The sequence below is a fragment of the Macadamia integrifolia genome, chromosome 6 (assembly GCF_013358625.1).
Source record: "Macadamia integrifolia cultivar HAES 741 chromosome 6, SCU_Mint_v3, whole genome shotgun sequence".
Taxonomy (NCBI): Eukaryota; Viridiplantae; Streptophyta; class Magnoliopsida; order Proteales; family Proteaceae; genus Macadamia; species Macadamia integrifolia.
This window is the reverse complement of record NC_056562.1, coordinates 26,970,885-26,991,136: the sequence shown is the minus strand read 5'-3', so window position 1 is coordinate 26,991,136 and position 20,252 is coordinate 26,970,885. Positions and strand designations below refer to the sequence as shown.

General features: G+C 37.2%; 1 protein-coding gene across 6 annotated transcripts in view; it reads left to right on the top strand.

Moving 5' to 3' along the window:
- Positions 1 to 3,893: 3,893 nt before the first annotated feature.
- LOC122081300 (shaggy-related protein kinase kappa) overlaps positions 3,894 to 20,252 on the top strand; it is a 21,143-nt gene continuing 4,784 nt past the window's right edge. Inside the window, exons 1-12 of one of the 6 annotated variants that reach the window (XM_042648359.1) lie at positions 3,894 to 4,192; positions 6,108 to 6,356; positions 6,782 to 6,874; positions 6,991 to 7,050; positions 7,144 to 7,416; positions 12,768 to 12,842; positions 14,621 to 14,677; positions 14,766 to 14,906; positions 15,017 to 15,067; positions 15,156 to 15,251; positions 15,809 to 15,892; positions 16,002 to 16,104. In XM_042648359.1, coding sequence (XP_042504293.1) covers positions 6,204 to 6,356; positions 6,782 to 6,874; positions 6,991 to 7,050; positions 7,144 to 7,416; positions 12,768 to 12,842; positions 14,621 to 14,677; positions 14,766 to 14,906; positions 15,017 to 15,067; positions 15,156 to 15,251; positions 15,809 to 15,892; positions 16,002 to 16,104 — 1,186 coding nt within the window. In that variant the 5' untranslated portion in view covers positions 3,894 to 4,192; positions 6,108 to 6,203. Of the gene's footprint in view, positions 4,193 to 4,225; positions 4,344 to 6,107; positions 6,357 to 6,781; positions 6,875 to 6,990; positions 7,051 to 7,143; positions 7,417 to 12,767; positions 12,843 to 14,620; positions 14,678 to 14,765; positions 14,907 to 15,016; positions 15,110 to 15,155; positions 15,252 to 15,808; positions 15,893 to 16,001; positions 17,340 to 20,252 lie in introns of those variants that run through there. The other 5 variants (XM_042648358.1, XM_042648355.1, XM_042648354.1 and 2 more) reach the window with 5 other exon arrangements.

Sequence of the window (20,252 nt, the reverse complement as noted above, 5' to 3'; positions counted from 1 at the left end):
CACTTAAGTTGTTCATGAGTCTTGACTGGGGATAGGATTAAACACCCTATTCAAATGATCGTTGAATCTTGTTTGATCAGAATGTTAATTTTAGGGCACAGATGTGAGTACACATACAACATGTGTATTGAATTGAATTACATGGGAATCTCACATTTGTTATTATCATATGCAAAAGAACGAAATTTTCACTAGTAACATTATTATTGACCCTTTGGCCTGAGAGACATTTATTGTTATGGTAACACATCATAGGTTTTTGATGTTCAGTCGATGAATCTTGATATTACTGAAATAAATGAATCAACAACACTTTCTAGGTGAGTGTTTTTATAAATTTCTATATCATTCCTTAGTGTTTTAAAAACAGAATAGCCCAATTGTCATGGCTTCTTTTGAGTTAGAAATATTTCTCAAAAGCTAATTTTCTATAAAATGATGCCAATCGAATTGAAAGATTTTAATCGAAATCAGGGGAGACCGATCCCAATTCAGAAGGTTTTAAAATGATCCATTCTAATTTAGATCGTAATTAGTAGGGTCTAATCTAATATCCGATTTCAAGTTTATAATCCTTGTCAAACCAACCTATTCAGATTGAAATCAATTGTGACTGATTTTGGTTTCGATTTTTCCAATTTTAACAGAACCCAAATTGGTTTCAATTTTTGGGATTAAACCACTTTATGTTTTATTCGATTTTTAGCTTTAGTCGGTCTGGTCGCCCTTTAGTTTTCATGGTTGAACCAAGAGTGTTGAAGGAGAACAAAAGCTTTTCTCCTATGCACGGTGTAAATAGAGAATAAAACATTGAAAGAAAGGGTTGTTGGAGAGGAATTGAGAGACGTTTTGGATGGGGCATCGGGAAATAAAATTACATTTACACCCCTACTTTCAGTAGGTATCACAAAAAAGTGGATATATGCAACAGCTTTTTCGAAAGCAAACATATGAAATTACATATTGATACCTCTTGGCCTAATCACCTCTTTGACAATATGGGCATTCTAGAAAATTAAAATTAGGTTATAAGAGTTTTCAACCAACTAGTTACAACTAGACAAACCCTTTAATTTTATCATAATTATTACATATAGTTTATCAAAATTATCTCAATATTTTTTTTCAACTTGTAAAAGTTGCTATATTTCTCAAATCAATGAATTAAATTCGTACTCGTCAAATAGTTCGTAAGATTCGATTTAGCATAATTCGACGATTTAAATAACTAGGAACGGGAAACTAGAATCCCCACAAGGATTCAAAAAATTCAAATAAAACATTCTTTTTTGTTATATTTTTAACATAATATTAGGGAAATAACAATACTAGAAAAACTAGGTTAAAACCTCCACGGAATGAAAAAAATTGCATTAATCATAATCAATCTAAATCAAGAAAACATAAAAAATAAAAACAAATCCTTGTTCAGTAATCTATCGATCTAATACTAATTGTTAGAAATTTACACAGGATCAATATGCAAGATGAAAAACACAAACGACAATTACAACAATTTTTCAAATAAGAACTTTTTTGGATCCATATGGGTTGTCGAAGAACTTCTCGAATGCTCATCTTCTTCTATCAGTCTTGCTTGCTCCTTCCTTCACAAGTTGTCAATGATCGTTGTTAATTGACATAACTATCTTTATATAAATTGTGACTAGGGACCAACCTTGGGTTAAGAGTAACTAAGCCTCTCCAATGGTATGACCCAATTACTAATAAGTTAGCATGATACTTTACACGTTAAAGTAAGAATTCATAATAGAAATCACTTCTAATTATACTCCATTCAACCAAATCTGTCAATCAACACCAATCTGCTAATCTGAATCATACAATTATTGAATGTTGAGCCACACCTAATGAAAACATTTCATTACATTGCATGTTAGTGCAAAGTTTATGACGGATTCTCCATTTATAGTGTATTCCTCCTCTTATCCATCTTTGTTTTCCCTTATTAGTATACAATGTAGTTTCTACTTTTTAGATGTTTTTTACTGGTCTTTTGAATTTTTGTATACGTACATGTAAATAGCACTCTGATTCTATTTCTTCACTACACCCATTAAAGCAAAAACTCATTAGCACTAGCTCATCATTCCTTCGAACCATCAATTGTGACACCGAGACCTAGCTCTTAGGTCACAGTGCCTAACCACTCGAATAAAGCTCTATACGTTTTCAATTTCCCTTCACAATGCATCCTAGTATCTCCTTTAGATCAATGATTAATCATCGATCCCTTGCCCCTGCTTAAAATATGATGAATATGAAGTCCTAGAGGTTGCAACTACTATGGATCTTTGACTCCCAATTGGGTTGCCTTTCTAGGTCTCACTGATGTTGCCTGTAGGTCGTGATGTACCTCAAGATGGTCAAAATCATCCAATCCTAAACGGATTGATGAAATCAATGAATCAGATCAAGAATCGATTGATTCATATGGAAATCAACACTAATCAATTCAACCGATTCACTCCGATTAATGATCGATTCAAATCGGGATTCATCTATGACCGATATGTAAGGATGTGAATTTGTAACCGAAATCATTTATCGAAATCGAACCGATCTGTTTACACCAAAAGCATAAAACAATTTAGTAAATGGTGCGGTTATGGTTTCAAGTTTTAGGCAAATTAGCTAAATGGGTCGAGTGGGGTCAGTTTTAACCGTGAAACCCGTTGGTTTTAAACCGAATTGAAACCGTTTAATTCGAACTGTTTAAACCGATCAGATTAATCCATATAACAATTAAATAAAGCAGGGGCAGCAATCCGTATAACAATTAACAATTAAATTAAGTGTTCATCCTGCTTTGGTATGATTTATTGCAATTTATTTCAAGTTTAGGTTTTAGATCGTGAACTTGTAATCCATATATGTTACTATGTTATTATGTTATTATGTTATCACAGATGGGGTGTTTTGGCTGAACCACCTGTCATTTTAATATTTTATGTTGTAGAAGGCTGGATTTGGATGTTGTATCATATTACTTCTATATGTTTGAGAATGATCATGCAAAAAAATAACACTATATTATCAAGTTAAGACATACCATCGTCAATATAGAATCTCATATTTGCGGTTGTCAATTATTTTTGGATAAACTTATGATCTTCACTTTAGAGATGGTTGCAAGTTATAACAAACCGATTGTGAACCGTTTTACAAACCGTATAGAATAAATCGAAACTGAAACCGTTTAAAACCGTGAAACTGACACCGTTTAGAAACCATGAAAACCGAAACCGTTTACTAAACGATCACCATTTCAGAAAGTGGAACCGTTTAATAAATGATGTAGTTATGATTTTAGTCAAATAAATGTGAACCAAACCGATCCGCACCATTTAAACCAAAACCAAACCCGAACCGATTACACCCTTACCGATATGGATGCCGATTCCAAGACCCTTGCTACAACCGATCCACCTTGGTCAGCTCCGGTGAGAATCAGGATGGACCGATATGATTCCGATTTTTCGATCGCAAACCTAAACACATACAGACGCAACCCACTTACCCACGTGGCCATTTTTGTCTTTTAAATGAAAAACCGTAGAGTGATTGGTAAATTCAGATCTCGCCAAATCTAGTCAAACCGTCAAAGTTGCTGTGGTGGCGTCAGACAACGACAACAACCCGGCGTCATCGGGCGTTAGATCTCCAAAAGCCCGACCTCTTATACCATCGTCTTATCCTACCGTTGGATTCTATTCATTAATGGGACCCTACCAAATTATCAATACCAATCGGACGGACTAAAACTCTATTTCACTTTAAACCGATCTCACAAAACCATATGCCGTAAAGAGAGAAGAGAGAGATAAGTAGATATTATAGAGAGGAAAAATTAATCTTGTCAGAGATATCGAAAGACGAAATTAACCAGTGAGAGAGTGGGAGAGAGTTTTACAAAAAAAATAAAGAGTGGGAGAGAGAGAGAAAGAGGAGAGAGACGGAGAAAAGACGAATGCTTCTGAAATTATTCTCGAAATAGCAATCAAGCACCTCTTCACGCTCTATTTCATTGTTTTGTTTCGATCTTCCTTTTCTTTCTCTTTCTGCTCATCTGCCATAGGGTTTTTCCAAGCTCTTTTTTCAGCCTGGGGTGAAGCTAATGATGTATGAATTCTGTTACGATTTCTGCTTTGAAATTCTTCAGTATATCCAGGTTAGTGAATTAGGAAAAAAGAAAAAAAAAAAAAGGAGAATCTTCGATGAATGTCTTTTGGGTTCTTTCTCTCTCTTTTTTGGTTTTGATCTGTTGATGAAGAGAGGGTATGATCGAATTGTCGAGATTTCTGTCTCTGTGATGCGAACTGGTGAAGATGTTACTTTTACTGTACTGATTCCAGTATTCTATAGCTACTTTTTTTTTTTTTTTTTTTTTTTTTTTTGATGTGGGGCTTTTGTTTTGACGGATGTGTTTGGGATGTTAATGGTCTTAAAATTGTCTGATCCTTGCATACATGTTGTTCAATTAGTTGTCTGGGTTCTTAGTAATAGTTTCAGTTAATTTTGGTAAATTAGGAGGACATAGATGCTGTTCGATTAGTTATCTTGGTTTTAGTGATAGTTTCATTTAATTTTGATAAATTAGGAGGACATAGATGCTGTTCGATTATTTATCTTGGTTTTTAGTAATAATTTCAGTTAATTTTGGTAAATTAGGAGGACATAGATTCTGTTCAATTAGTTGTCTTGGTTTTAGTAATGGTGTCAGTTAATTTTGGTAAACTAGGAGGACATAGATGCTGTTCAATTAGTTGTCTGGGTTTTAGTATTAGTTTCAGTTAATTTTGGTAAATTTGGAGGGCATGCATGCTGTTCAATTAGTTATCTAGGTTTTTAGTAATGGTGTCAGTTAATTGTGGTACATTAGGAGGATGGTGTCTGGTGGAAACCAAGAAGACAGAATGTTAAAAAAAAACATTAATTGAATTTAACATAATTTGTTGTCTGGTGAGTAGGTTGTTAAAGTTGATAAGTATACTTTAAGTTGAGGCAGTTGGGGAACTTGGATTACCCTTACTGTTAGATTATCTAAAATCTAAGTACTTAACAAGTACCTTAGTTATGGTTAGAAATGTGGTCTTTGATTTCGATGTTTAGGCAGAGTTTAATCTTTAAATAATCATTTAAGTACTTCTATAGTGAGAAAAAAGAAAAAAATTAAAAAGCAAAGAAGAAAGTAGGCCAAAATGGGCTATTTCTTTGATTACAATATTCATGCTTATATCACCCCACATCTGTTGTTGCAAACTTCATGCAGTGTCAGGGAGTGGGATGTTTATTTGTTTATTTTTGGCGAGGATGTATTATCTTGACGTCAGTGTGAACATGTGTCCCTTTTTCAAGGGAAATGTGAGTTTCATCTCAGATTTTGTTGTTTTGCGCATCAAATATCATCCCATTGTAGGATTTATCATGTTCTTCTTTTAGATGATGGCCGGACATTTCTCATTGGCTGTATACAGGATTAAATCTTTATGGCATTTGGTCCTCTCTTCAGGCATGTAATGTGGAGTATTTCTTTTTCCTAATCCTTGCCTTATCTTACCTGACATCTTATGTTCAAGCATTCATTGACTAATTTTGATGGTATAAGCCTTAGCAGACAACTCTAATTGCCAAGCATTTCTTATCCTTTTCTTCAGTTCTAGTTTATTCTTTCATTTGGAGATGTTTGCCGTTCTACTACTATATTATTTTGAGATGTTGGCAGATTTCAGTAGTTGCTGGTAGTTTGAGGGTTTCATAACTTTGTTCAACTAGTATTTAATGAACAAGGATTTACTATTCGTGACAAATGGAACCAATTATTTATTTCATTATATTGTTGAATCATTTGTCTTCACACCATTTCTTAATACTTTGCCACTCCCTTTTGGCATTGGCATCGGCATCATTTTTGAGATGTCTAAACCTGCATTAGAACAAATCTAACCTTCTGCTTATCAGGGAGCAAAAGAAAAAAATAAATAAAATACGAATTTTCCCTAATTGAATAGATCTACTTCCTCTCTTGCTTTTGACTTTATGTTGGATTTCAATTATTGATTTTAGAATGCTATATTTTTCTCCAGGAGGACTGGTGCCTGGATGAGATGAAGTGGAGAACTACGATGATTCATACAGAGGCTAGCAAGAACTAGTATTGATATTACTCACCAGTTGTATTTATGGCATCTGCTGCTGGACTAGGACATGGTGGTGTAGGCAGCTCGAGGACAGCTAACAGCTTCAAGGGATCATCTAGTTCAGTTGACTGGTTGGGAAGAGAAATGCTGGAGATGAGGTTAAGTGACAGCAGGTTGGACCAGGACGATGATAGAGTAAGCACTTGAATCTACAAAGAATTATTGAGTTCGTGAGTTATGCTTGTGTAAATTTTTATGATTCTTTCCAGAGTGGAATTTCCCTTTAACCCACAATAAAAATGTGAAATTTCTCCATCAAATCTTGGCTTTTCTTACTATCTCCATGACCGAGTGGAACAATTTAATGATAAAAGTGCACTGTTCCTTTTTCTGCACGGTATATGAGATCACACATCAAATTTGATTGGGAATACAAATTTTTCTAATTTCTTGTGGTTGTAATCATAATTGCTTGGCGTGGGGTGATTGCGTTTTTTATAAGGGTTTATTGACGTTGTAATGATGATGTTTTGTGGGAATTCTATCAGAACTATAGAATTTATCAATAACTGTGATTACAGATGTTTCTTGCATAGTAACTGGGATCCTATTTCTTGCAGGATAGTGAACCAGATATAATTGATGGCATGGGTGCTGAGGCAGGACATGTTATAGCAACAACTATTGGTGGTCGGAATGGTCAACCGAGACAGGTGACAGTTTTTTAATCGTGAATGTCGTTGACCTCTGTTGTGATGAATATTGTTAAAAAAAAATTGTGATCTATGCCTGACATGTGTAAGGGGTATTCTTTTCATTTGGGTTGCAGACATTCACTTATATAGCGGAACATGTGGTTGGAACTGGTTCCTTTGGTGTTGTTTTCCAGGTAACCTGAATATTTAATCATTTCTAATTTGGTTGCTAACCATGTTTATGTTATATTTTATTCTTGGGATAATTTATTGCCTAATTTATGTAGGCCAAATGTAGAGAAACTGGAGAAATCGTTGCTATAAAGAAGGTACTCCAAGACAAGCGCTACAAGAATAGGGAGTTACAGATCATGCAAATGCTGGATCATCCTAATATTGTCGCCCTTAAGCATTGCTTCTTTTCAACAACAGATAGGGAAGAGCTTTACCTAAATCTTGTGCTTGAGTTTGTCCCCGAGACTGTTAATCGTATTTCAAGGCACTACAATAGGATCAACCAGCGAATGCCCTTGATATATGTCAAACTCTACACTTACCAGGTTGGTTCGTCCTTTTTTGATTGTCCAAACTCAATGTAGAATGGTCACTAGGTTTTACCCCAATTGCTTGGGGTAAGCTGTATAAATCTTGCTTCACCAATCTCTCCAAAATGAAAATATAATTGTAAATTTTTTTATTTTTATTTTAACATGTGGTCTTTGGTTGTGTGGAGATGATGATAATTCTTTGCCTTTGTTGAAGTTCTTAACGATTGGATTGTAGGAGATGCTAAATTAACTTATTGGTTCAAAAATGGGACCTGTAACATAATGAAATGATGAATGAGAGTTCCCCCCCCCCCCCCCCTATTTCCTTCAGTGTTTGATGTCAAATTTACATTAGAAAGGGAAAGAGAGCCACCCGAGGTACAAAGGAATAGACTAATCTCTCAGTTTTCTTGGTAGGAAATTCTCTTTGCTTGCTTCTCCATTATGTGTGTGGTCCCTTGGCCTAGTTAAGCTCTTACATGGGCCGCACCCAATTGCAGTGATGAATTAGCAGTTGGCACCTTACAACCATCTCTGTGTTGAATTACTTTTTGTGTCTTGGAATACTTCCCTTGTGCTTTCTTTTTCAATCTCTAGGTGTGGGAAAGCGGTTTCCTTACCTTGCAAGCTGCAATATTAAGAATCTCTGCCCTTTGCCAACTAGCTCGTGTCTGTCTTTGACCCACTAATTGCTTCATAACAAACCAGAGTCAGTGATGCATTTCAAGGAAGAAAACAGTTTCTCATGTTACTGTTTGTGGTACTGTTCACTTGAACTGTGCTTCAAGTGCTAATGTTCAAATGAACAGTGGTGTGTGCCCATATTTGCCTTGCGTGGGAGTATTGTTAGATCATCTTGTGGGCCCCATTGGAGATATTAGGTGGAGAAATATTCTACCCTAATGCTGCTATAGTTTAGTTTCTATTTACTTGTAATCACTAGAGAGTTATTAGCAAGTTTCTAGTTTCTTTCTTTCCATTTATGTAATTGCAATAGTGGAGTCTTAGTATCTAATTTGTCATGTTTATAGAAGATAGATCTTAGAATAGGACTAGTTTCTATTTTTAAAGTTACCAATCTTGTAATAGACGTTCTGTTATTTAATAAAGTGATGGCTGGACAAAGGCCACGATTTGATGAATTAAAAAAAAAAAAAAAAATGTGGTTACCATGTGGCTGTATGAAGCAGTGTGAGGTGAGAGACCTTGGGTTGAGAGGCCTAGATCGAGTGGGAGGCACAACCAACTATCCTATCCATGGTTTAAAGTATCCCACTGTATCATATTGTATAGGCTGATGCGTATCGGTGTCAGTGGGTACTGATACAATATGGTGCGATACATTGCCCTTTTTTAAAAACCTTAAAGTATTCCACGTATCACATGGTATTGGCTGATACAGAACGATATGACATGATACATGCGATACATGCCAGATCTCTTAAAAGGCCCATATGGGTTTCATTCTCGATACAAAACTTACAGAACCCAGAAAAAACGCAAAGAACCCCAAAAACTCCCAACCGAGAGTCCTCCTTAGACCCCTTTAACTTGTTTTTTTCGCATAAATTTTGAGTTAGGGGTTTTAATCTACACTAAAAAGAAATTCAAGTGATACCTGAAAACCTAAGTTTGGATCATTCAACACGTTGAAATCAGAGGTTGAAGGAGATTTGATAGAAAAAGGTTGGTTTCTCAAAAACTTGATCTTTGTGTTTGAATCATTGTTTTTATATCTAATGTTTTCTGTTTTACCTAAATCCATTGATTTAGGTAAAACGAACCACCCATAGCATTAAACTTCATCATTTGCAAAGATTTGTACTAGAATTCAAGAAATTTCCAAGAAAAATGAAATCTCTTCATGTTTATTTTATTTTATTTCTTCCCAAAACTAAGTCCTATGCCTTTGGGAAGACATCATCCTAGTCGCTGCTATTCTTGAAGACCCTTCCAGCTATGAGTTTGAACCACCCTGACACTCTTCATGGCATTAGACTATTACTACATGTAAGAAACCTCATCATCATCATCATCATCAGTAGCAACAACAACAACAACAACAACAACAGCCATAACCTTATCCCAACTAAATGGGGTTGGCTACACGGATCCGATATAGATATACGAATATAAAGAGGTTACATAAGTGAAATAAGTTGAGGTAAGAGAAGAAGTGAAAGCAGTAGTCATTGAAGCATCACATGAACGTCCCCTTACAAGGGGTTGGTTACACGGGTCCTTAAACTCTATTTATGGTCATATTAGAATCAAGCCCTACCAATTGCATATCTTTTCTTATCACTTCGTCAATAGTCAGTCTAGGCTTGCCCCTATCTCTTTTAGTCCCAATCAATTGAATTAGAAGAGGTAAGAAACCTCATCCTTTATAACAGTTTCAATCGAATGCACTTATCTTATATACGTTGTTCTCCATTTTAGTGTTTATACATGATACATGTTTTATTTTGTTTAGGGCGAGCCTATGGTCCAATGATTAAGTTGCACTATTACAACATGTTGGTCGCAGGTTTGAAACTTGGAAACAACCTCACCTGCGAAGTAAGGGGTAAGGTTGCGTACATTTGCCCCTCCTAGCCCCTGCAATGGTGGGAGCCTTGTGCTCTGGGTTGCTCTAATACTATGCTATATATTGATTATTTATACTATTTTTTGCTCCAAAAGTGTATTTCCATGGGTATCCTGACAATTTCCATGCATAGCTTGTCTTGCGTATCTCTGATATGATATGATACATCTCTTAAAATCACCGGACCGATACGATACATGATACCGATACTTTGACCCTTGATCCTATCCCCATCTTCTTTTACATTCTTTCTATCGATTTCTCGTTTCTTTTCTTTTACTGATCTGTGAAATACCCAACATTTGAGACCATTCAAATGCCTGTTACTGCTGCTAGAATTGTTGTCTGGATCTTAGAAGAGTGTGCTGTTGCTGGTAGATCAAGTGCTGGCTGGAAACATCGTGAACATACCCTGGGGCATCTGTTATTTGAAGTTCTATTGTTGATATCTTCGAATACAAGTAACTGCAGATCCTCTATTCCGATGCAGCCCATGTTTTACTACGATAATACCCTGCCATAGGCCTTCCTTCAAATGTGATTTGAGTTTCATCTAATGGATAAGAGTGTTTTTAACAGAGAGTTACTATTTTATTTTTTTATTTTTTTATCTCTAACCTTCTAATTCTGAGTCCCCTTCATAGTTCTTTGTTCAGCCATTAGTTTAGGCTGATTTTTTCAGAAGTTAATCCCCTCAACAGGGTCTACCTTTGTCGCTTCGACACGAAGACTGGTCCATCAGAATGGTCAGTTGCTAAATCTGGAACATTTTCTAATTCTGAGACTTAGTTCTCTTTAGTGCTGCTGGAACTAATGTATGCTGTGACCTGCAGTTAGACAGTATATTGATCCTTCTGTAGAATAAGAATTCATTGAGCTAGCCCTGCATTATTTGGTATCAGAGTCTATATTACTGCAAAGTAGATGAAGCTAGAAGTTCTTTGCTGGACAGACAAACCCATGCCTATTCCTTGATTGTTAGATTCTTTGGAAGAATATTTTGACTAGTACAACTTGACAGATGAGCGGAATCTTAGATTTGTTTACTTGCGATTGATTGGTCGTGCTAGAGGATGGTGGAGATTCCATGAAGAGAAGCTCAGAGTTAGAAGATGTGAGCCTAAGACTTGGGAAGAGATGAAAAAACGAACTGAAGAACATGTAGCTACCAGAATATGTCAAAAGAAAGCTCTCCCTTCAACAAGATTACCACCTAAAGGCATTAAATGCTGAAGAGAATTTGTAGCGGCTGTCAAAAAATTTCAGTTCACAAGTTGGAGAGTGAAGTCTAACACCAGCAATGTGAAGGTAAAGGCAGTTCTACCTCCCTCTGGCACCCTTTGGATATCTTTTCCCATTTAGTCACTCCTAGAGTCTACTCCTCTAGCCTCCCTGCTAATGCCCGGGTCTCCTCTATCCTCTTTCCCAATGGGTGGTCCCCTCCTTCCTCTCCCCCCTCTTGAGGATATCTGGTCCGCTCTCCCCCCTCCCCCTGGTCATCGGGGGAGAATCGACAGATGCAATTGGCTCCCCTCCTCTAATGGTTCATTCTCTTCCTCCTCTGCGTGGGACCATATCAGGTCTCCTGCCCCATCTGTGCCGTGGCACAAATTGATTTGGTTCAAAGTCCACATTCCCCGCCATAGTTTCACTCTCTGGCGTTGCTTCTCTGATTGTCTTCCCACTTAGTCCTTCCTCATTCACCGTCTCATTCCAGTGAACCCTTCCTGTTGTCTTTGCCCTTCTGGAGTGGAAGACGCTCCCCACCTTTTCTTCTCTTGCCCCTTCTCCTCAATCATTTGGAAATCGGTCCTCTCCAAATGCTGGCCCAAGCATAGAATTATCCTCCCCTTTGATAGAGAATGCACTTGGATTGACATGACATTCCCTGGTCCTTCCCTTTGTGACACCGTGGTTAAATTATCTTTCTGTGCTACTATCAACAACCTTTGGATGGAGCGTAACATCCGTAGATGGTCCTCCAAATCTAGATCTTCGGATGTGATTTGGAAAGCGATCTACTTTGATGTCATTTCCAAAGCCCAAAGTTATCATTCCCTTCACCCCAAAAAATTCCCACATCAAAACAGCTTGGAGCCTGCAGGTTGATTGCATCCATCCCCCTTGACCCTTGGTCTCGCTTTTGGCTGCCCCTGGTTGCTTCCCCCCCCCCCCCTTCCCCTTTTTTTATTTTGTTTGTTGCAGCTTGTCTGCTTTGTTTATTTTGGTTGCTATTGTTGCTTTGCTCCTCTTTTCATAGGGTAGGCTTTTCCTTGTCGGCTTAAGCCTGTCCCCCCTTGTATATTCTTCTTCTTCTCCTGGTAATGAATTATTTATTCATCAAAAGAAAAAAAAAAAAGGTAAAGGCAGAACTCAAAATTTACACTACCAAGGGAAATTGAGAAAGCATCTGTCAAAGGAAAAGAGCCTGAAGTGATCACAGTGAACTATGATGATAAAGAAGAGATAGTGCTTGAAGCTTCAGAGATAGAAGATCAACAAGTAAAAGATCCTCTGATCAATCTGTATTAGACATGTTCATATGATGACATTTCTGGCGTTGACAAATTTCAATATTTGGGTTTCCTTCTTACATAAGAGTAGTGAAATGTTCATGCACTATGTCAACCTCACATGTAATATGTTCAATGTCAGTGGCATTTCAAATGTCTGTCTGCATATCTAAGAAGACTACTGGAATTTTCCCAGTGATTTACAAGTTTGAAATTTCAGTTATGTCGGTGCATCCTTAATCATTTTGTTCTTGGTGCAGATTTGCAGGGCGCTTGCTTACATACATAATTGTGTCGGCATTTGTCATCGTGATATTAAGCCTCAGAACTTACTTGTAAGTTTCTTTTTTTTTCAACACTTCGATATTTGTTAGTTTGCAGTTGTCCTTTACAAGCATCCATTTAAAAACAAGAACCAGTGAACTTTGTTTGTATGCGCTAAACCATCATTACTTAAAGCTAGGCGGACCTCAGTACAAACATTTCAAGATATACGAGTGTTTCGTAGTCTTGGTGGGGATGGTGGTGAAGGGGCAGGTAGAGATTAAGTCAACTCCTTTAGGAAGTTTCTAGGATAAATTACTAACAAGTAAGTAAAAGAAAGAGCAAGTGTTTGAAACTATTCTAGTTTTGATAGCCACAGAAGCAGCTTGTCTTCAAGGTTAATGTTCCTGCATGAGAGTATCACTTTCTGGCTAGGTGGTCATGACAGTGGAAGCTACTGGTATGCCCAGTGTGATGTCAGTTCCTCCATAGAATGCTCCAGGGGATTCATGGCGATTGGCCACACTGCAGAACTTTGGCCTACAATTCCTATTTGCTCTATAGTTCTGGTTGGCATTACTTGCATTGTGCAGGGGCTTCTTGGTTCCTCTCTCCTGCAACATGCCATATCACTTTTCTGCACCCTCTTTTTAACAGCTTTCTTCACTTCGTGGTACCAGAGGAAACTTGAACTGCTAGTGGTGTTACCAGTTTTCTGTCTGATACTAATGGTGTAATCACTTTATGTCCTATTAAAAACCATTGTCACCGATGGTGCTGGAATTTGTAGAGACCAGCAACATTAGTGAACTGACCTGTCTGAATTCCCTTGCCAACAACAAAATCCTCTGTGGGAACACCCTTGAGATACTCTATTGTTCTCCATAGAATTGAGGCCTTGACTGGGTTGTACGGAAGCATCCAGTTATGCAAATGCCCAACTGTCTTCTTATTATTTTTTGGTGGGTCAATTCTTCTTCACATGGGAGTTTCAAGTATGTTCCTACTCATAGTTGATTAGGAGGGAATACTCTAATGTTTCATGGTCGGATTATCACTAGGAGAGTCATATCTGTACTGTGTGGTCATTTCTTGGAAGTTAGTTTTTATTTTTTGCAATATGGTGTGGGAATCAATAAGTTGGAGTCACAGGTTAAACATAAAAACTCAATGTAGAGAACTAGAAAGTGGTCATATGGTTTTGGTATTTAGTTAGGTAGGTAGTTAAAAGGTCTATGTTTCTTTTTTGTTCAAAGTTGAGCCTTTTATTTGGGAATCAGAAGGGAAAGAATTTTTTTCCCCCCTGATCATTGTTGCTTCGTATAAAGGCGAGGAAGATGGGCAAGCTGTATAATTGAACTGTTATTTTCTTTAATGAATTATTTCTGGTCATGCGGTTTATGCCTTTGAGTTGTAGTGGTAGTTAGTGCTTGAAACAACACCTATTTGAGTTGCGGCTATTCTATTTACCCCCTCTTACATTCTTCTTCTTTTCCTTATTGATTTATGTTTTTTTAGTTACATTGTGTTCTTAGCCTGCCCACATCTAGCCTTCTTTCTCCAATTTTTTCCCCAAACAAATCACCTTCAAACTTCACTCATAATCTGCAATAGTAGTTATCAAAGCCTACCATATTTAGACAGAAGACTAGTCCTCCCTTCCCCCCACCCCCCACCCCCCACCCCCCACCCAAAAAAAAGAAAAAAAAAATTGCATGAATAAGTAAAGGGTTAGGTTAATTTCCCTTTCTCAGGCTTCATTAGGTTTGCATTGAGGATGTTTTTGACCTTGTATGGTTGGCTGGTTGCTACTTCTGTTGAAATGAAAAGCCAAATTGTTTTATTTCAGGTCAATCCGCATACACATCAGCTGAAACTTTGCGACTTCGGAAGTGCAAAAGTATTGGTAAGGCTTTGATGTAGAGTGTTTTGATAACTACTAATAATGATTTGTCGTGATTGGTCAAGGTTGATTTTATTTTCATTTCATCCAGGTCAAAGGAGAACCTAATATTTCATACATTTGTTCAAGATATTATCGTGCCCCTGAGCTCATCTTTGGTGCAACCGAATACACAACTGCAATAGATATCTGGTCTACAGGTTGTGTAATGGCTGAATTACTCCTTGGACAGGTGGTCTTGTACTCTTTAAAGGCTTTATATGTCTTCCATCTTTCTTGGCCATTATTTCCCATTATTCACAATTGTTCCATGTTTTTCATCTATCCAAATTATTCATGCAGCCATTGTTTCCTGGAGAAAGTGGGGTCGATCAACTAGTTGAGATCATCAAGGTGATACTATTTTCGGTGATTAGCTTTCTTAGTGACCTTCAGGTCAGAATTTTCATCCTTCGTTTTTGTTTTGAAAATTTTTGTATAGGTTTTGGGGACACCGACTAGGGAGGAGATAAAGTGCATGAACCCAAATTATACAGAATTTAAGTTCCCACAAATAAAAGCTCATCCATGGCACAAGGTATGGATATGTGTAACAACCACTCTTTGGTGCAAAGCTTCTCATTGTTAAGTTAGTTTTTTCTCTAAAATCTTGTCTACTTTCAAGTAAATTTAGTTATAGGTCCTAATGTAATACCAGGCCCAGTTCCATGTAGATGGTCCTTTTGCCCCACCAACAGCCAATATAAATCGTACTGCTAGGCATTCCTCATGTAGTTTTTTTTTTTTTTTTTTTTGAGGTTGGGGCAGAGTGAGAATCTGACACCAAAGCATGGTGCAATATAAAAAAGCTACTCTTATGTATCATGCCAAAGCACCATGTGTATGGGATTGAAATTGATAAAGTTTGAGAACATTTTGTCATCTCTGTGACATGCACTCTTGGTGTAACTGTTAGTACGATCCATCTTCTAAGATTCAGAAGAATGAACAGTGAAGGTTTCTGTCTCTTGTGAACCACATTGATGGATGCACAAATGCATGCATCTTATATTGTTCTTTTTATTTTTACAGAAGTTAGATTTCATTATAGATTTTCCATATCCTGATAGATTTTCCTATTATTCTCTTTTCCAGGTTTTCCAGAAGCGCTTACCCCCAGAAGCTGTTGACGTGGTCTCTAGGTTCCTTCAGTACTCCCCTAATCTGCGATGCACTGCTGTGAGTTTAATTTCAATTCAATACTCAGCGTTGTTCTTCCTTTGTATTTGGTGTAGAATCCATTTATGGAATGAAGTTATAATACATTTTCTTTGTGGTGATATGGCAGTTAGAAGCATGCAGTCATCCTTTCTTTGATGAGTTAAGAGACCCAAACACTCGCCTGCCTAATGGACGTCCTCTTCCTCCCCTTTTCAATTTCAAACCACAAGGTAGTGAATATTTCAATGCCTAGTCTTAAGCTCATATGTCTGTTTGGTAAGACGGCTTCTACTACCCATGTATAACCAAGGGCTGGAATCTGCTGGAATGTTTTAGGTTTTATTACAGGGGTCAGCTTGGAATACTTCAAAACTTAGCCTCACCATTTTAATATCAACATTGGACTTACCAACGTGATAACTAGGAAAACAAATGTTGGGTGGGTGGTGAGCTCTAGAAGCGTCTACCTTCTAGAAAAAGGTTAATGCTTCTTTTGGTGGGAATTCTTCTGTGTGCAAAGCATGTCTCAAATAGCATTTAGTGATATGTTAACAAAGTAGGTTTACTCAAGAATATAGTGCAAAGTCAGTTGGAAGTGAGCAAGGATCAAGGTAAGAGAGAAGAAAAGAGAAGGGGGGAAGTAAGAGGAAGAGAGAAGAGAGGGAATAGACCCTTCCCACCTATATTGATTTGCTAAATGATCAGAGGAATTACATACCAGGTCCCTAGGGAGGTAAAAAAGGAAAAATTCAATATAAGACAAATAAGATAATAATCCAAATTACATAAACTCTAACACTCTCTCTTAAGCTAGAGAATAATGTCATACATTCCTAGCTTGCACAAGAGAGTATTGAACGAGTGAGAGATGAGCCCTTTGGTGCAGATATCTGCCAATTAATCACCTATCTTCACAATGGGAGTGCAAATGTAACCTGAGTCTATCTTCTCCTAGATGAAATGTCTTTCTACTTCAATGTGCTTTGTTCTATCAAGTTGCACGTGATTGTGAGCAATACTTATAATGGCCTTGTTAACACAATAGAGCTTCATAGATCCCTTAGTGTCAAATAAAGCCGCATAGATCCCTCAATGTCAAATTCCAACTTCTGGATCAACCGTCTCAGCCATTGGTGTTCACATTGCTCTATGAGCCATTATCCAAAATTTTGCCTTTGCACTAGATTTGGATCGAGAGAAATATCAAGAAATGGTCCCCCAACTCTTGATCTTTTCAACTGATTTGGGACACCATCTCTTTTGTCATTAGGAACAAGCTTTCCTCCATATCCTCCAGCTGTATTGATTCCCCAAGGAACAGGCCATGTTGTTGTTTTCTAGGGTAGCCCCTCCATTTTGCAGGCCTTCCTCTCTTGAGGGTCTTACCTTTGTCTATTTGATGTAATTTTTTTTTCTTTTCCCCTTTTGGGGCCTCTTGTTTCTTTTTCTCTTTGGTAATGAATTATTTATTTACCCAAAAAATAAATAAAAAACTTCACTAGTTATGTAATGACTTAAAGTAAGACATTAACTCAACACTAACAATGATTATGAGACCCCCCCCTCACGTTATGATATTTAACACACTCCCTCAACATATATATGCTCCAGCTTCGAACAGCAAAGATAGACATAACCAGCAGAAATCAATTTGACCATATAACCATATGTAGAAGCCAGTAGTCAGCAACTCCACCTTCTAGCCGCAACACAATCATAAACTCATCAAACATCAGAGCACAATAGTGGAGAAAATCTTCATACTGAACAAATCCAGACAGAAACAAGCAAAATAACTGACACAGAACACCAAGCGCAAGCCAAAATGTCATAGCAACAACAACATCATAAGCCCTTCTCAAGTAAGGCAAGTAGTAATATTCACAAAGTAAGACTGATAAAAGGGCAGATAGGTTGCTGCGAAACACTTGTAAAAGAACATCGGAGGTTTCTGTGAACCACTGATAACAGCACAAGGATTTTGCGAACCACTAATAACAACATAAGGTAGCAGTGAACGACTAATAACAACATAGGTTTTTGTGAACTACAAGTAACCAGCTTACAAGAAAATAGATTGTTGCTGACACACACGAACAGATAAGTAGGTGACACAAGTCTATAATGACCATAATCTTCAAACATCAGTCAATAACTCCAATCTTACATTCATGTGTAGCAGTTCACATGGACAAATAATGTAGAGGATGTAATAAAGGATAAATAACACATAAATCCCATAATCAAGAGAACCTACAAGAGCATCAATAGTAGCAACAGATCAGATCAAAGTAGATAATGAACCCCAACCGCAAGACAAATTTCATAATAAAACTAGAAATCCCAACTACAGGGAACCAAATCACAGTGCAGGGTGGAAACACAGTTGTAGGAAAGAGAACTACCAGCCAAAACGAGAGAGCCTGATGTCTCCCAAATGCTGGTCAAATGTTCCTTGCAGACAATAAAAATAATCCCAAAATATGAGTTGGTCCAACAGCTGTTTGCAATGTTTATAGCACGGCCACCAAATTAGCAGGTTATCAAGAAACCCAAGAAAAACTAATCTGATCTGGCAAATCTTTTGACAAATTTTAGTGATCAGTCAAACAAATATGACTGCAAAAATTACTGGTAATTTGACGGTTAGATCTTCATATGAAGTTTAGGTAAAAAATAAATAAATAAATAAATAGTAGAGAATGACAGAACTTGAATTATATCAAAAGAAACAAAGAGGGCTAATGGCAGAATTGTAATTAACCAAAACCTTAGGGGGATCCATATGTAAAGAAGAAGGGACAGACTTGGAGGGGTTAATAAACTATGGACAGATGAGACAAAAGACAAAAGGGTAGGGAAATCTTGGGAATAAGAATTACAATAGAAGATTAAAATCACTAACAATTTAGAGGTTGTCTTCAACCTCCAGCTTGATAACAGTAGCGGTAAACCAGCAGGTCTTCAAAAATTCAAACCCAATCAAATTGAGTTGGATGAACTCAAAAGTTTAGAGGTGTGTAGCTAACTCCACAATTTAGTAAATCCATTACACAAACCAATGAGTCAGCAACTAAGGAGGAGGATAAGAAACTGTTGAAATCATATCCTCCTCCATAGTTTTTGAGGCGGTAAGGCGACGGAGGCGTTTGAGGGTCTTTCGGAGCGCCTTAGTGATAAGGCGAGCATAAAGCGTCGCCTTATCGACTAAAGCGTTCCTATGTAATTTTTTTTATAAAACCAATCTATTTGGCTCAAATCCTAGTTGAATCCTATTACTCATATGTTAAATAAATATTAAAGGTTCATATTCATACCAATGTAAGATATTCATCAAGAAAACAAATCAATAAAGTGAATAAACTAAGTTCATCTTCATTCATCAATCATCAATCATCAATCATCAATCATCAATCATCAATCATATTAAACAAAATTACAAATATAAAGAAAAGAATACATAAAAAATACAAGTATTTATTATACTTACCTCTATGATGCCAAAATGAGTGCCTAAGCCCTAAGGTCATCCACTATATTTCTACTTCTGTCAAAGAAGAATGAAGCCCACCGCTGCCAGAGCAAAATGGTCACCTGGATCAGTGGTTCTTCCTTGTTCCTTGATTCCTTCTCAAAGCCCTTTCTTAAAACCCTTGACAAAATCCAAACCCTGTTTGTGAATCGGGTTTTTGTTTTGTTTGTTTTGGTTATTTTTGGTGGAGTTAAGATGATCCCATACATCTCAAGTGTTAACAAAACCATATACCTACCAATAAAAAATCTATATTTGGAATCTTCATCAAGTAATTTTAAAATGTGTTTAAAAAAAAACCCATAAGGTGCCACTTCACATAAAGCGGAACACTGCCTTACCATCTCTAGACCGCATCAGCGCTAAGGTGCTAGTAAGGCAACGCCTTAAAAACTATGCCTCGAACTCTCTCAACTCCCTTACTTTTTCTCTAGAATTTTTTGGATAGGCTGCCTTGCCTTCGGCGAGTTGATCCCTCGAAATCCATCACCTAAAAAGTCCCCTGCTGAGAATTGAAACCTGCAAACCATGTTGCTTCAAAGCTACTTCTATATCTGATTTTAGTAATTAAACGTCTCCCTGCACTTGCTGATTTGAGGGTTGGTTCCTTGGGGTTCAAAGGGTTGGAGATTATCAACCTTGGCCTGAAATTTCGAGTCGATTTGTGTTGAATAGACTGAGTTCTCTCAATCTAAGTTGAAAGGGTTACCACTGGATTTCTGGTTTGTATTGTGAGGTAGGGGATGAACTGGTGATGCTATTTTAAACAACACCATAACCATTGATTTTCCAATTATACCCCTCCCTTCTCTCTTTATTCTCTTTTGTCCTCATTTTTTCATCCCT